This window comes from Schistocerca gregaria, chromosome 4, assembly GCF_023897955.1.
Source record: "Schistocerca gregaria isolate iqSchGreg1 chromosome 4, iqSchGreg1.2, whole genome shotgun sequence".
In the NCBI taxonomy this organism is placed as follows: Eukaryota; Metazoa; Arthropoda; class Insecta; order Orthoptera; family Acrididae; genus Schistocerca; species Schistocerca gregaria.
This window is the reverse complement of record NC_064923.1, coordinates 217,497,052-217,513,565: the sequence shown is the minus strand read 5'-3', so window position 1 is coordinate 217,513,565 and position 16,514 is coordinate 217,497,052. Positions and strand designations below refer to the sequence as shown.

Sequence of the window (16,514 nt, the reverse complement as noted above, 5' to 3'; positions counted from 1 at the left end):
TTAGAATAGTAAAAACTGAACAGTAAATGTCTGTATCACTGATTAATAAACTGTGAAAAGTTATGGGAAACAATGGATACAAGAACACCACACAGTTTAATGTTGAAGCACAGTATACATTTTAATTATGTATGAGAGAAATTTTAAGTAAAGTAATTTTTTTCTAAGTGCAAGCTAAACCTAAAAATCTACAGTACTGCTTTCTCGTAACTATCTCAATTCCTACGATTTGTATAAACTGCATTACTTCTAATTTTACTCACCTGCTCTGGATGGCTTGGCAAAGGTTTCGACTGCTACACTACAATGTTACCAGACACACAACTACTTTTGTTAACAAAAACGAAGTACTTCCTACTTAATTGTTACAGCCACATACCAGGGAGAATTCGAAGTTCAAGCACTCCACCCTGAAGTGAAAGTGACATGAAACTGTTTGTATCTGGCTGCCCTATGAACAATAGGAGCCCTCTGTCAGCCAGTGGTCGAATTTCTAGTTCAATACATATTTCATTTTCATGCAGATATTTGATAGGCAGAGATATAAAAGACCGTCTTCCAGAGAAGTGAACATCGGATGGTGTTTCATCTATTACAAACAGAAAAAAAATATCTTAGTAGATTCTGGCAACATTTTATTAAGATGTAGAAAGATGTATATTGATTTTTGACAGGACATTCCAATTTTTGTCAATGCACACTACCTACTGAACCTCTCATTAATCTTAACATTTATGTGGAAAATCAAAGTTCATCACAATCAACATGACAAGAGGAAAATAGTAAAACATTTATTTTGTGTACTACACTCTGATGAATACTGATGACAGTTTGTTTTACGAAGATTTGTTATAGCTTACATCATTGAGCATACAAATAGAATGAACATTCATGTTATGTATTCATTAAAATGATGTATAAATACTTCAACAATGTGTGCCTGAAATAAAATTTAGTTAATAATGTTAAAACAATGTTTAATATTGATCTACCTTCAATAAATATGCATTGGCTTCCATGCATTCCAGCAACATAGATCAAAGAAATAAAGTTTGAATTTTTTAAAATTTCACTGAAGTGAGTCAGTAAACACAGCAAACAAAAATCAGCCAGCTCTTGAGATGTCACACTAACAATATGTAACACAACCACCAGGCTTGGTAATGGTCTCAATGTGAGGTGGAAGAGAGTCCACAAGTTTCTTCAGGTACGGTATATCCAGATGAAACTACTCACCGATGATTAGCTCCTGTAAAGTTACCAAATTGTGGGGATGTTGACTGCTATGTTTCATCCAATTTTTCAAATAGTCCCAGACATTTTCTCTATGATTAAAACTGAATGATTTAACATATCAGTTGAGGTGGAATATGGTGCCTGATTGTTCATCAAACCAGGAACATATCTGGCAGCCCTGTAAAAATGGCTGTTGTTTCTTGAGAGATGGTAGTGTCCCCACCATGCTCACTGTGAAGGTATATAAGGAAGGTAACACTTGGTCAAGAATATTGGCACCAAAATCCTGGATCACATTCATGGTAACCTGAATGAATGAGGCCAGTTGAAAGAGAGCAAGCTGGACTCTTCCATCTGCTCCTAGTCCACCCCTAAAACAAATTATTTTTTTGGATTTTACTTAGTATTCAGTTTCTGTGTATTTTGTAAGCAGTATACACATGGTAGGTGCTCAACTACTTCAAAACCTTAACTAAATATATCCCTGCTTAAATTCATTATTCAAGGCATTGCTTTCAATGTATTGATTGCAATGATCCACCAAGTTTTAAAGGACACCTCTGTTACTCAAAACATATGACTAACTGAACTTTTTACTACAGTTCAACTTGGCAATTTTCATGTGAGCTGGTTTGTATTTTGAACTTACTGGGATTATTTGTGAAAAAGACTGGAATCCAACTTTTCAGCAACATACTTCAGTTTCTGCAAAACCAATTATCTTGCAAGATAATTAACATTAAATTTCAGGCATAGCTACATTTCCCACTGAAGGTTATATCTCTGTGCTTTTATGTGCTGACCTTCATTATTATACTTTCGTTGATCTAATTTTTGTGCACATAATGACATGATTCATCCATTAATTAGAATTTTGGCATAATTTACCATTATTTTTAATAGGAATTTGTACTTGTAAATAGAGTATCCCCAAAGTGGATGCATAAAATTGTTTCACAACCTTTTTTAGTTTCCTAGACTATCACATATTTCTGAAACAAAATTACTGCTAATACTCATAATCCATTTTTAGTGGCAAAGTCTAACCCAGCCATTTTTCAAATGATTTTGTAGTTTCTGAGATCGTAATAAGTTCACACACAGGCCTCCAAACATTTAGATGTCACCCAAAATTTTCAGCCTGGGATCAACTATAGCAATGATAACATCCATGTACAACTAGCCTGTAAAAAATCTATTGTCAGGAAGTACTCACCCAACACATATGTGAGATTTCAAGAAATTGCAACTAGCCAGAATGTTGTTTAAATTTGATTTTGGCATTCTATCGCTAAAGTGTTGATGATTTACTATACTGACATTCATATAACCATTTAGTATTCACGAAGTTCACGTTTAACATTTCTATGAAAAATATTAGATTATGTATATAGCGTCAGCATGCATGTATTATAAATCATCTGATGTACTTTTATCAAGCAGTGGCTGGGTTAAGTCTCTCAACGTGTTTTTCTTCAGACTGGTATCATGTTAAGTATTTGATGTTCAATCATCTCAGGGACTGTTTCGAATCTCATGTGTATGTACTGATTCTATAATCTATAAACACTGTGTTCTGGAAATATTGTCTCTACAAAGGACTTACACCAATGACTGTATTTGCCACTGTGGTACAGTGTCATACGGAGTGTATGGGTGTCTACTTGCATAGAAACATTTGACATGCAACCACATCCAGTCATCACAGTGGTTTTGGAGATAACAAATGAGGAAACGCCTTGTTACTTGGAAACCTTTGAACTGAACATTATCTACATTATTTCTAGAAAACAATTTACAGCTATTTTACAAGATGTCGATCGTTGAGACTCTAAGGGCTCTGTCACACAGTCACAGTATGAAAAACTCCCCCAGAAACATCACAGAACCACCTCTGACTGAGACTACACCTTCCATGCACTGTAAGTTAAACCCCTTATTGTGTCATAAGTTTATTTGATATCTTTTATTATTTAAAAAGGACAAAATCAAGACTCATTGGACCACACTATAGATCCCATGTCCTCAGTCACACTGCTGCCATTGCCTGACATGGGTCTCTACTGGCATGGTGACAGGATGTCCTCATTCTCTTCATTTGCCATGATGGGAATGGTTTCTTTGATCATGCCCAAGGCTGGGTCACAGGCCTTGCTAAATGAAAACTGTAGTTTTTATTTAGTAGTCTGTTGTGTTGTCAGATCTCTACAGCCCTTTTTTAGAATACGATCCCAGATGGCGTTTGACTGGGGCAATAACTTAGTGCCATCATGTCTGTCAGAGATGCAGTGCTCTGCCACAGCAGACTTTGCTGCCCGTTTGTTGCCTTTGCGGCATTTATGTCCAGTGAATTTTGCCGCACGTGGTGGCCGCACAGTCTGAGGCGCCCTGCCACGGTTTGTGCGGCTCCCCTAGTCGGAGGTTTGAGTCCTTCCTCAGGCACGGGTGTGCATTTTATTCTTAGCATAAGTTAGTTTAAGTTAGGTTAAGTAGTATTTAAGCCTAGGGACTGATGATCTCGACACTTTGATCCCACAGAAACTTACCACAAATTTCCAAAAAAGTTAAGTGCATTTTGCCTGTGCCACACAGATACTCTGGCGTAAGTACACTTGCAGTTTCCAGAGTCCTAGGTCATCCTTGACTGATCCCAAAAAGGATTTCATCTTGAGTGTTGAGCGGAACAAACTCTTGACATTATGTTACCGATTCTTCCAATTTTTGATTATGGGTTCCTCACATGTGGGATAACTGCCATCACAACAGGTTTCAGCTTGGGCAGGCTGTGGTCTCAGCTTCTTCAGTCTTAAGTCATACTGTATATGGTGATTGTCATAACCATTCATACAGAACATGGCCTGCAGGAAGGGGCATGGTAGTGGAAGGCATGCAAGTACTAATCTGTGTGCATCAGTTTACAGCAGTCGCTGTGTCCTAGTGTACCATCTGGTGTTTGCCCGATGAGCACATCCTACAGTGACCAGAATCTGCCAAGACCGTGAATGACTCGAGAACCTGCAGACACTGGCCACAGGCCAAGGGCTGTCAACAGCAAGTCAATGGACATGACAGGGGGACAACAGCAAAACGAGCATGGGCAATGAAGACAGAATAGTACAATAAAAAATCCATTTAGTAATCCATGAGTGGAACCAAAGGTGCAGTGAATCTTGAGACCAAAACAACAATGTATAATGAGAATGACAGAAGAGTGCAGTAAAATCACAACTGAAGACAGAGCCTCTATGCTGCTAGCTTTATAGTGTCACCATGAGCATTAATTGGCCAGCGAGATGGGTATGATTCTGCAGCCAGAACTGCATTGGTGAGATTAACACTCACAGATATAAGATGTAGGGGTACCTTCTACCAGCCATCATCAAGTTCCATGCCCTTTGGCAGACTTTCAAAATTGCTGGTTCAAGATACGAGAACCTTCCCCCTGACATGGTCAGGAAGTGATCACTGCGTTGGAAGGCAAACTTGAGCACAGAGTCCCATCACTTAAACCTACCAGCTGGATGAAGGACTTGGAGGTGTTGTACAATGTGCTAGGATGCGGTATCATAGTCAACATCAATTGAGTGTGGTGAGACTGTGGTGAGTCCTTCATCACTGTGAGTTCATGAGAACCATCACTGGTGTTCTGGTGCACACGTTACACCTGTGTGAGTATGGGATCATTACAGGCAGGGTTTCCATGTCCAATTGAGCCACCTGTGAATCTGGTAGGCATGCACACAGTCTGTTGGTATGATGGTGCTCCAAACACATCAGAGTGTCAACTATCGTAATGAGTCACCAATGGATGGTAACCACTGTAGCTGGCATCCACACATTTTTGTTCCATATGAGTGTGGTCACACTGCTGCACCTGGTGTATAGCACTCAGTGTGCCAGATGCAAGTTTCCTGGGGCAGTGGGACTACGAGATGGAGAAGAGTGGGAGTGGTCTTATGTATCAACATCATGAACACATCTGTGGTGATTCCTACCGCTCTTAACATTTGCTATTTAGATATCTGCACCATACACTCTGTTTTACTATTGGAGGGTGAGTGAAATGGCAAACTAAATGTGTGTTTGAAGCTGTCTGAAGTTCAGAACTGTTCAAAAGCTGTCACCATGAACAAAGTCCAAGTGAATGTGGTTGCAGTGGTAACTGTAAGAGCGGTGGGGTCAGGAAGGGAAGGGAAGGGGGATGGGGCAAAAGATTAGGTCTAGTGGCCTGGTGCCAGGTGCAAACAGAACAGCTGCATACTATGATCTCAATGTCCTTGTTCAGTTTCCATCAGTGTGACATACCTCAATGCTAGAAATAGAGTAGTTGAGGGCACACTGAAAGAAGGAATACAGAAGCAATAATAAACTTAGTGCTTACTCATTCTGTTGAAAGAGAGATGAAGAGTTACAAAAATAATGACATAGCTCACTGTAGCATTTCTACCACTAGCAGTTCACATGAGTCAGTGAAAATATTTCCAATCACAACACATTCTGATTGGAAAACTGACTGTTTAGAATCAAAAGTGATTGAATTAGGTCCACAACCTGATGAGACTGCAGGGACTACCTTCACTTTTAAAGGGTGCTGTTCAGAACATGGGACTCCTTGATAAGAGCATAACATTCACAGGAGATAATTGTAGTACAATTTTTGGAAGATTGGTGTAAGAATTGTTAAGGGAAAAACATTTTTTCAAAACTTAAAAAATTGTTAAATAGTGAACTTTTGATTGAGGTCTGGTATCCGGCTCACATCCTAAATAACTGTATTTATCAAGCTGGGGATGCAATTGTGATTGATATCAAAAGTGTAGTTTTCAAATTGTTTTAGTATTTTCAGAACTCTACAGTCTAGACTATTGAACTTAGAGAATTTTCAGAATATATTGTATTTAAACCAAGAAATTGTTGTACAATAGCAAAACAAAGTGGTGATCATTATTTTGGGGTATAAACACACTTACCAATATGTTCTCTTATCTGAAATAATGTTTTCTCTCACAGTTTAACCCACCCACAAACATTAAGAAGTTCTTTGAAAATGAACTGAGTGTCATCTATCTATATACAAACACATCAGCATGTTTCATTCATGCACAGCAGAGTTTGAGAAAGAAACTAATTTGCTTGTTGAAGTCTGTTAATAACATGCTTTCTGACCGTGAGGCCAATAAATTTATGTGGCTAAAAATGAAAGCTCAATTGGATAAGAAACATAAAAATGGACGGTATGCTGAATGTGACAAATTCACTGCAGCAGTCGTTGAATTCTATGAAAGATGTACACAATATCTGCAAAAGTGTTTGGTACCCATGCAAGAGTTCACATGTTTCATGTGGCTGTCTTTTCAAATATTGCCTGAGCGCAAGCATGTGGAATCAACCATTAAATATCTTTGGGATAGAGGTGTACCTGCTTATCATGTGAAACATTTCAGTGAATTCTACTGCTTGAAAAAGTTTGGGAATAAGAACATGAACATAAACAAGATTTCATTAGCTTTGAATTTCACAAAAAGTGGACTCTGTATTTTGAGAAATTCAGACATTCTTCCAGCTATATAAAAATGCTAAAAATTGGTCAGTTTTTCTTTGCCATTTCATCTCAAAGTGCAGAAAGACTTTTCTCCCTAATGCACAGTAAGTGAACAAAAGAAAGGAATAGTTTGTGAACACACTTTGAGGTCATTTGCAAGAACAATATAATTAGAAAAATGATGTTTGCAAAGAATTCTTCAACTGTCTAATGATTAACAAATGATTATTAAGGAAGATAAGCTCTACAGAAAAATATCCTCAGTGTACTGTTAACCAGGAGCAAATGGTGAAAAAAAAGTAATTGTTTCTAAATATAAAAATGTAGAAATAAAGCATAGCTGTAATTTGTTTACAATTTCTTGACCCATGAGCCCACTGTTCTGATCCATACTTGCATTAGAAATCAGAAGACTGTGCACAAGCTGCTACTGCCAACTTGTGTGACTTAACAACAATTGAGTTATTGTTGTTGTTGTTGTCTTAAGTCCTGAGACTGCTTTGATGCAGCTCTCCATGCTACTCTATCCTGTGCAAGCTGCTTCATCTCCCAGTACCTACTGCAACCTACATACTTCTGAATCTGCTTAGTGTATTCATCTCTTGGTCTCCCTCTACGATTTTTACCCTCCACGCTGCCCTCCAATGCTAAATTGGTGATCCCTTGATGCCTCAAAACATGTCCTACCAACCGATCCCTTCTTCTAGTCAAGTTGTGCCACAAACTTCTCTTCTCCCCAATCCTATTCAATACCTCCTCATTAGTTACGTGATCTACCCATCTAATCTTCAGCATTCTTTTGTAGCACCACATTTCGAAAGCTTCTATTCTCTTCTTGTCCAAACTAGTTATCGTCCATGTTTCACTTCCACACATGGCTACACTCCAAACAAATACTTTCATAAACGACTTCCTGATACATAAATCTATATTCGATGTCAACAAATTTCTCTTCTTCAGATATGCTTTCCTTGCCATTGCCAGTCTACATTTTATATCCTCTCTACTTCGACCATCATCAGTTATTTTACTTCCTAAATAGCAAAACTCCTTTACTACTTTAAGTGTCTCATTTCCTAATCTAATTCCCTCAGCATCACCCGATTTAATTTGACTACATTCCATTATCCTCGTTTTGCTTTTGTTGATGTTCATCTTATATCCTCTTTTCAAGACACTGTCCATTCTGTTCAACTGCTCTTCCAAGTCCTTTGCCGTCTCTGACAGAATTGCAATGTAATCAGCGAACCTCAAAGTTTTTATTTCTTCTCCATGAATTTTAATACCTACTCCAAATTTTTCTTTTGTTTCCTTTATTGCTTGCTCAATATACAGATTGAATAACATCGGGGAGAGGCTACAACCCTGTTTCACTCCCTTCCCAACCACTGCTTCCCTTTCATGTCCCTCGACTCTTATAACTGCCATCTGGTTTCTGTACAAATTGTAAATAGCCTTTTGCTCCCTGTATTTTACCCCTGCAACCTTCAGAATTTGAAAGAGCATATTCCAGTCACCATTACCAAAAGGTTTCTCTAAGTCTACAAATGCTAGAAACATAGGTTTGCCTTTTCTTAATCTTTCTTCTAAGATAAGTCGTAAGGTTAGTATTGCCTCACGTGTTCCAACATTTCTGCGGAATCCAAACTGATCTTCCCCAAGGTCCGCTTCTACCAGTTTTTCCATTCGTCTGTAAAGAATTCACGTTAGTATTTTGCAGCTGTGACTTATTAAACTGATAGTTCAGTAATTTTCACATCTGTCAACACCTGCTTTCTTTGGGATTGGAATTATTATATTCTTCTTGAAGTCTGATGGTATTTCGCTTGTCTCATACATCTTGCTCACCAGATGGTAGAGTTTTGTCATGACTGGCTCTCCCAAGGCTGTCAGTAGTTCTAATGGAATGTTGTCTACTCCGGGGGCCTTGTTTTGACTCAGGTCTTTCAGTGCTCTGTGAAACTCTTCACGCATTATCTTACCTCCCATTTCGTCTTCATCTACTTCCTCTTCCATTTCCATAATATTGTCCTCAAGTACATCGCCCTTGTATAAACCTTCTATATACTCCTTCCACCTTTCTGCCTTCCCTTCTTTGCTTAGAACTGGTTTGCCATCTGAGCTCTTGATATTAATACACGTGGTTCTCTTCTCTCCAAAGGTCTCTTTAATTTTCCTGTAGGCAGTATCTATCTTACCCCTAGTGAGATAAGCTTCTACCTCCTTACATTTGTCCTCTAGCCATCCCTGCTTAGCCATTTTGCACTTCCTGTCGATCTCATTTTTGAGATGTTTGTATTCCTTTTTCCCTGCTTCATTTACTGCATTTTTATATTTTATCCTTTCATCAATTAAATTCAATATTTCTTCTGTTACTCAAGGATTTCTAGCAGCCCTCGTCTTTTTACCTACTTTATCCTCTGCTGCCTTCACTACTTCATCCCTCAGAGCTACCCATTCTTCTTCAACTGTGTTTCTTTCCCCCATTGCTGCCAATTGTTCCCTTATGCTCTCCTTGAAACTCTGTACAACCTCTGGTTCTTTCAGCTTATCCAGATCCCATGTCCTTAAATTCCCACCTTTTTGCAGTTTCTTCAGTTTTAACCTACAGGTCATAACCAATAGATTGTGGTCAGAGTCCACATCTGCCCCTGGAAATGTCCTACAATTTAAAACCTGGTTCCTAAATCTCTGTCTTACCATTATATAATCTATCCAATACCTTTTAGTATCTCCAGGATTACTAATATGCACTGCATTTGAACATGAATGTCCCTTTGATAAGCTTTTAGAAAATTTATTACTTTTGATGTCGTTCCACTGCACAAGATGAACACTACCACTGGGTAGGACAGCAAAAACATTCCCTTACACCTCACCTCTCCTCACCAGTGCTTTTTTTCCCCCTCCCTGAGCCCATACTGCCCATGGGTCAACAATAGGTAAAAATGCAGTAGTTCTCAATGTAAATATAGTTACTGTAGTATTCTGGATCTGTTTGGAAAAGCCTGTGTTAGGCCTCATTTTCAGGAGTAACAATTTTTTCCTTCCTTGTCTAGCTCACTATATTTCTCAAATGCTTGTGCAAAATGGATTTCAAAGGATTCCTACAAGTCATTATTTAGAACTATTTGTTGTGGTAAACTGCCCTCATTTTATAGGTTTACCATTGTTAATACATAATCAAATTTAATTGTGTGGGTATTGAGTAACGTATCCTCTTTTCTAATTCCAAAATTTGAAAATGTCTTCTTTTTCATTCTAAAATAAAGAAAGTATCCTCTTTTTCACATTCCTAAATATTAGAGATAAAAACTAAATATTATAGACAAAGGTTGAAAATGAAATTGTGAGTGAAGTAATTCAAGTCTTGAGAAGAATGTTGACTGTAGGTACATGTGTTTTCAAAAAGTGTTCCTTCACTATTTTATAACAGTTTTTTCCTCTTCAGACCATAATATTAAATATCAAGGGAAAAAAAAGAATGGGTAACAAAGAGCACATATAGTTTCACAAGAATTTACTGACTAGTGTACAGTCAAAAAAACCTATAGCAGAATAATCAAGCAGGGAACACTTATGTTCATTGACAATATGACCTCCACCTTAAATATACAGAGAGTAGTGTTGTGGCTGCAACTACATCAGAGAGATATCTATGAAGACATGAAGAGGCTAGAATAACATTAAGTTGCTGAAGAGTGTCAGCAACCTTTCAAGTAGTTGCAGGTACAAGAGTACAGATAATTAACTAATCTGATCTTGTAACATAGCCAACATGACCATTCACACTGATATGTGGTACAGCTGAAATTAAGAGGAAAGTACATTTCACTTGGACATGCACCTCTTCTGTATGGTTTAATGAAAATTGCATCCTCCTGGGTAAAATATTCAGCAGGTAAAACAGTCCCTCATCTGGGTCACTGGGTGGGAACTACTCAGAGAAAACAAATCTGTCATTTGACAGCTCAATAACTTGAACAAGTAAAAGGAGGATATATACTTAATAGGAAATTAGGGAGGGTTTTTGGACATCAGATGGAAACAAATGAAAACAGTTGACATTACAAGGTGGGCAGAAGTAGCAGTTTTGAACATGGCACTGACCCCTCACACCTGCTGATGTCATTATGCTTGTGATGGTTGGATCTTTGGTAGGCTGGATATTGTTGCCTGATGTGTATAAGGGGGACACATTCCCTATTCTGGTAGTCAAATGTTTTAACTCCTTGGGATGTTGACAGTGACATCTATTGAAAGCTCAAGAATGTAACAATACCAGAGAAGGAAAGTTGCTACTCACCATATAGTGGAGATGCTGAGTCGTGGTAGACACAATAAAAAGATTCACACAATTAAAGCTTTCGGTCATTAAAGGCTTTGTCAGCAGTAGACACACATAGACACATGCACACACACACACTCACATAAATGCAACTTGCACACACATCTGCAGTGTCAGAGAGCTGAGACCACACTGCGAACAGCAGCACCAGTGCATGATGGGAGTGGCGACTGTGTGGGGGTAAGGAGGAGGCTGGGGTGGAGATGGGGAGGGATAGGATAGTGGGAGTGGCGGACAGTCAAGTGTTGCAGTTTAGACAGAGGGTAGGAGAGAAGTTGTGGAGGGGGGGGGGGGTGTAAGTAGTGGAAAGGAGAGAAATAAAAGAAATTAAAAGACTGGGTGTGACGGTGAAATGACAGCTGTGTAGTGCTGGAATGGGAACAGGGAGGGGGCTGGATGGGCGAGGACAGTGACTAAAGAAGGTTGAGGCCAGGAGGGTTACGGTAATGTAGAATGTATTGCAGGGAAAGTTCCCACCTGCTCAATTCAGAAAAGCTGGTGTTGGTGGGAAGGATCCATATGGCATAGGCTGTGAAGTAGTCATTAAGATAAGGGATATCGTGTTTGGCAGCTTGTTCAGCAACAGGGTGGTCCACTTGTTTCTTGGCTACAGTTTATCAGTGGCAGTTCATGTGGACAGGCGGCTGGTTGGTTGTCATGCCTACATAGAATTCAGCACAGAGGTTGCAGCTTAGCTTGTAAATCACATGACTGGTTTCACATGTAGCCCAGCCTTTGATGGGATAGGTGATGTTAGTGACCAGACTGGAGTAGGTGGTGGTAGGAGGATGTATGGGGCAGGTCTTGCATCTAGGTCTATTACAAAGTTATGAGCCATGAGGAAAGGCATTGGGCGTTGTGTAAGGATGGATGAGTATATTGTGTAGATTCGGTGAATGGTGGAACAGCATGTTTTGTATCACCATGGATCCATGCTCCTTCCACCTTCATCAATACATAAAAGGTAAATGTGTGACAATAAGGAGCAAATGAAGTCTAATGAACAATTGTCTATAAATGCAAGTTTCCTGAGTTCCTAGGCAGAGTCGTGTACAGGACATTGAAGTGACAATATCCTGCCATGCTAGCTAAAGGAGACATTCAAAGTGCTCTTACAGGCCTTGAGCTATCCCCACATACACTAAGTCTTTCATGTTCCCACATACATAAGTTGAAAGTGTAGAGATATGATCACCTGATGCACCATGCAACTGGAGCACTATGTCCAATCCACTGACTGAAGTAAATGTTGTCAAGGTTATCTCCATATTGTAATGCTTATGTGGGTTGGAACACCAGACAGGAACACAATCTTCCACACTGAAAAAGAACTTCTCCCAGCAAGGTATGCAGTGAGCCTGTAAAGAAGTGTAAATATGCACTGGATGTGGGGCACTGTGTAAGGGTGACAGATCTCAAGAGACAGTTAGCAGTAATCTCTGTCCACACATTGAGACTGAACCAGTAATGGTTGTTAGAGGCTGCCATCCAATGTAGGTTCCTTGTAGCCTTCATATATCTGTTGTGTAGGTTGGTGATACTGTTCATCATTTATTATGATGTGAATACAACTGTCTCTACAGAGGAAACCATAAGTTTCTGAACAAGCATACACAAGACTTTATTTGTTTGTTATCTCCAAATGGGCTTTCTCAAGTGGTTTCTTGATCATTGCTCGAAAGCAGCCTTTCTGTCTGTATCTGATGCCAGCATGAATCGAAGTAAAATGTATTTGTCTGTACACATCAGCTTCTATGCTTTCCTTGCTTAGGCCACCTCAAGGAAAGTTTCTTCCAAGGTAACAGGATTCTTTCACTTTTTTAGACACTGTCTTCTGCCCAGTTAAACATTTGACAATTGACTTATCTTCTTTCTACTACAATTCAAAACTTCTGAATTTCTCCCATTCATTTAAAATTAAACCCATGTACCAAGTACTTAAAAATATATAAAGAACTATTTTCACCAAAGGAAATACAGCAGCTCAAGTTCATGAGTCCACGCACACCTACACATTGGGCACAACTTAAGGTCCATAAGGAAAACATGCCTACAAGACTGTTCATTAAAGAGAGGGGTAGTCCTTTCAGTAAATTTGCCAGGGTAATTTTGAATTTTTTAAAGAAACTTTTTCACTACAATAGGCAATATTTAGCCAAAAATAGATATGGCCAACAAAATTCATAACATACCAACAACAGTAGACATGAAATTGGTGTTCTTAGACACAGTAAACCTAAACACTAAAATAGCAACCCATAGCGCCACTGGAATTATTAGAGAGAATCTAAAAGATCAGAACTGGCTTTCTAGATATGAAATTGATGAGTTCATTGCATAGTTGCTTCTAAACCTGAAATATAACTTTTGAATTTAATGATGAAATTTGAAATATTCCTCCAAAATGATGAACTTAGTATGAATCAAACAAAATGTAACAATATTATGTGAAGGAAAGCTGTTACTCGCCATACAGCAAAGATGCTGTGTCACAGAAAGGCACAGCAAAAAGACTCTCGCAGTTATAGCTTTCGGCTATATAGGACTTCGTCAACAATAGACAGACATATGCATGGGCGCACATGCACACCACACACACACACACACACACACACACACACACATGCAAACACAATTCCCACACATGACTGCAGTCTCAGGCAACTGAAACCACACTAATTTTTATCACAACATAGAAAACAAAATTTTAACTGGAAATCCCATTACACTATTTCAGATACATTGATGATAATCTTTTGTCAGTCAAAAATAACGATGGTGTTATTAATGACATCATCACTAAGTTCAATGATTTACAAGATAAAATTAAGTTTACACCTGAAATGGTAAACGATGGTTCCATTAATTTTTTAGATTTGAATACCAGGAATAACAATAGAAAACATAGTTTTGGGATTTTCAGAAAAAATGCTTGCACTGAAACTATTGTAAAATGTCATTCAAACTAGTCAAGCCAACATAATAACGCCGTTTTCAACTTTACTGTAATCACCAATTCGAGTTCCCACTTTTACAAGCTGAGTGAGAAACATAACTAGATGCCATTAAATACATTGCCAAAGTGAATGAATATACTCAACATTAATTAAATAAAATCTATAATAAAATTACAGCAAAATACCCACAAGTTGTTAAGACCCAGTTTAGCAAAAAATTTTGTTTGCCATACTACTATACAATTAGTACAAGTTAACATTAGATTTTAGAAAAGATAAAATAGTGGTTTCATTCACAACTACAAATAAACTTGGACTTTTTTTAGCTAACAGTGTTGACACAAACAAACAATGGAAAATCCAAGTTGGAGTATCAACAATGTCAGAAAAAGATAGTTTGCTAGTTGTCATAAAGTTGTCATTAAGTGCATGAGGTTTGCTTGCTTTTGTGAATAAATGTGTGTGTGTGTGTGTCTGTCTGTCACAGAGAGAGAGAGAGAGAGAGAGAGAGAGAGAGAGAGAGAGAGATATTCCTTTTCTGATCAAATCCTTGGCTGAAAGCTAATGTGTAAGTGTCCTTTTTGTTGTGCCTGTCTGCAACTTAACATGTTATCTTTACAGTAGGCAGCAATCTATCTTTTCTTTATAGTACTGACAGAAGAAGTATTTATCATGCATAAGATGCTTATAAATTTATATGTTCTGACTATGTGGGGCAGAGAAGAAGAACATTTGAAGTTATGTTTGGATAGGTGAAATATAGGTGAAAAATCTAACTTCACTGTCCATCAAGTTGAGAGTGGGCATGGTGTTCTATCTTTACACTCATATGTTAAATTGCTGCACAGAATGTAAAAAGACAGATGTGGACGTTCGGTATGAACACAAGGTTTTTTTGTAATCTGAGGTCTTTTGGTATCCAGCTGCTCAATGAGCAACACTGAAAAGCAGCCATTTTTAGGAGCTTTTTGATAGCCTCCTGCTTGGTGGCAGAAGACACCACAACCCAGGAGGAATGTAGGAGGCTTAACAATTCTCCTCTTTTTACGACAACACCTAATAATTCACCAGGTGAGAACAAAATCAAAATTTATTGTTATGTGTAGCTGTTATTTGTCTCCTAATTTTTGCTATTATCTTGCTTGTCAATGTTTTTATGGTCAATTGCATCAAATATGATTTGATTAGATCCCTTATAAGTTAAAAGTGTAAGGCAATTTGTGTACATCTTTTCTTCACTGCAGCTGAGGCACTGCATTTCGAACAATGTCTTTCCATTAATTATTATGGTTACCATATTTTAACAGATGAGTATGACTGGCTACTCTAGGCTTTTATCAAAGTATAATTTTCATATTTTTATATGAAAATTTTACAGTATTTTAAAGTGTTTCCCACATTTGTTGAGTAGGTTAATTTTTCCACCTATTGAATGTTCTGTGTCTTTAAACATGTGATTTATTATTAATTTAATTAATGGTTACTTGTTTTATCTCCTTAATATTAATAATAATTCCCAAGCCCGGTTGCAAAAGGAGGAGGGGGAGGAGTAACACCTCGTTAAAAAACCTTGGTTCACCTGGCCCGGGTGATAGTACCTTGTGAGGGCCCCTTGTCAGGGTACGATGAAGACCTCAACGGCAGTGAAGACGGAGATGAAGATCATCGGTACGGCGGAACTGGCGGAAGAGGCTAGCTTTACGGAGAAGATAAAGCATATCCAAAGTCCAGACACGGCTGTGTGGCAACCACCGGTACTCTGGCCAGCGTCTGTTCACCATGTGAGGTGCGGCTGAATACCATGCTCCAGGAACTAACAATCCCTGGTTCTAACCACCCAGCATAGCTGGAACTGAATTACAAGCAGTATGATTCATACAAGTAAAATTAATATTACCCCAGGTGGACAATCCACTCGCCCTGTGGCGACAACCAAGCTATCGGATTCTGGGGAGCTTGGGCTAGTACGACAGAGAGAATCGGAGTTCTCTGGTAAACTTCCACGAAAGTCGCATACATTTATTGGCACTTTCAACATCCAAACACTAATACAAACTGGCAAGTTACATAACCTGATGACAGAACTCAACAAACAGAAAATTCAAATCCTTGCTCTCCAAGAGACTAGATTCACCGATTCAGAAACAATAGAATACAATAACTACCGTATCTTTAAAAGTAAAACAGGCAAGAAAATATGCAAAGGAGCTGCATTATTTGGCGTGGCCTTTATTGTGAATAAGGACATCCTTGATTCTGTTATAGGTGTGAATCAAATCAGTAACAGACTAATGACCATGCGAGTCAAGCACACCAACAAAACATATACATTTATTAATGTTCATGCACCCACCAACATTGATAACAAAAAAGAACCCGAGAAGACAGAAAAATTTTGGGAAAAACTTGAAAATGAAATGTCCAGAATTCC

The 16,514-nt window shown here is 38.4% G+C and overlaps 1 protein-coding gene across 1 annotated transcript in view; it reads right to left on the bottom strand.

Moving 5' to 3' along the window:
- Nucleotides 1-16,514, bottom strand: part of LOC126267092 (protein eyes shut) — a 275,518-nt gene that overhangs the window by 51,886 nt on the left and 207,118 nt on the right. The window contains exon 17 of the mRNA XM_049971959.1: nucleotides 380-589. Within this exon, the coding sequence (XP_049827916.1) occupies nucleotides 380-589 (210 nt within the window). The remainder of the gene's footprint in view (nucleotides 1-379; nucleotides 590-16,514) is intronic.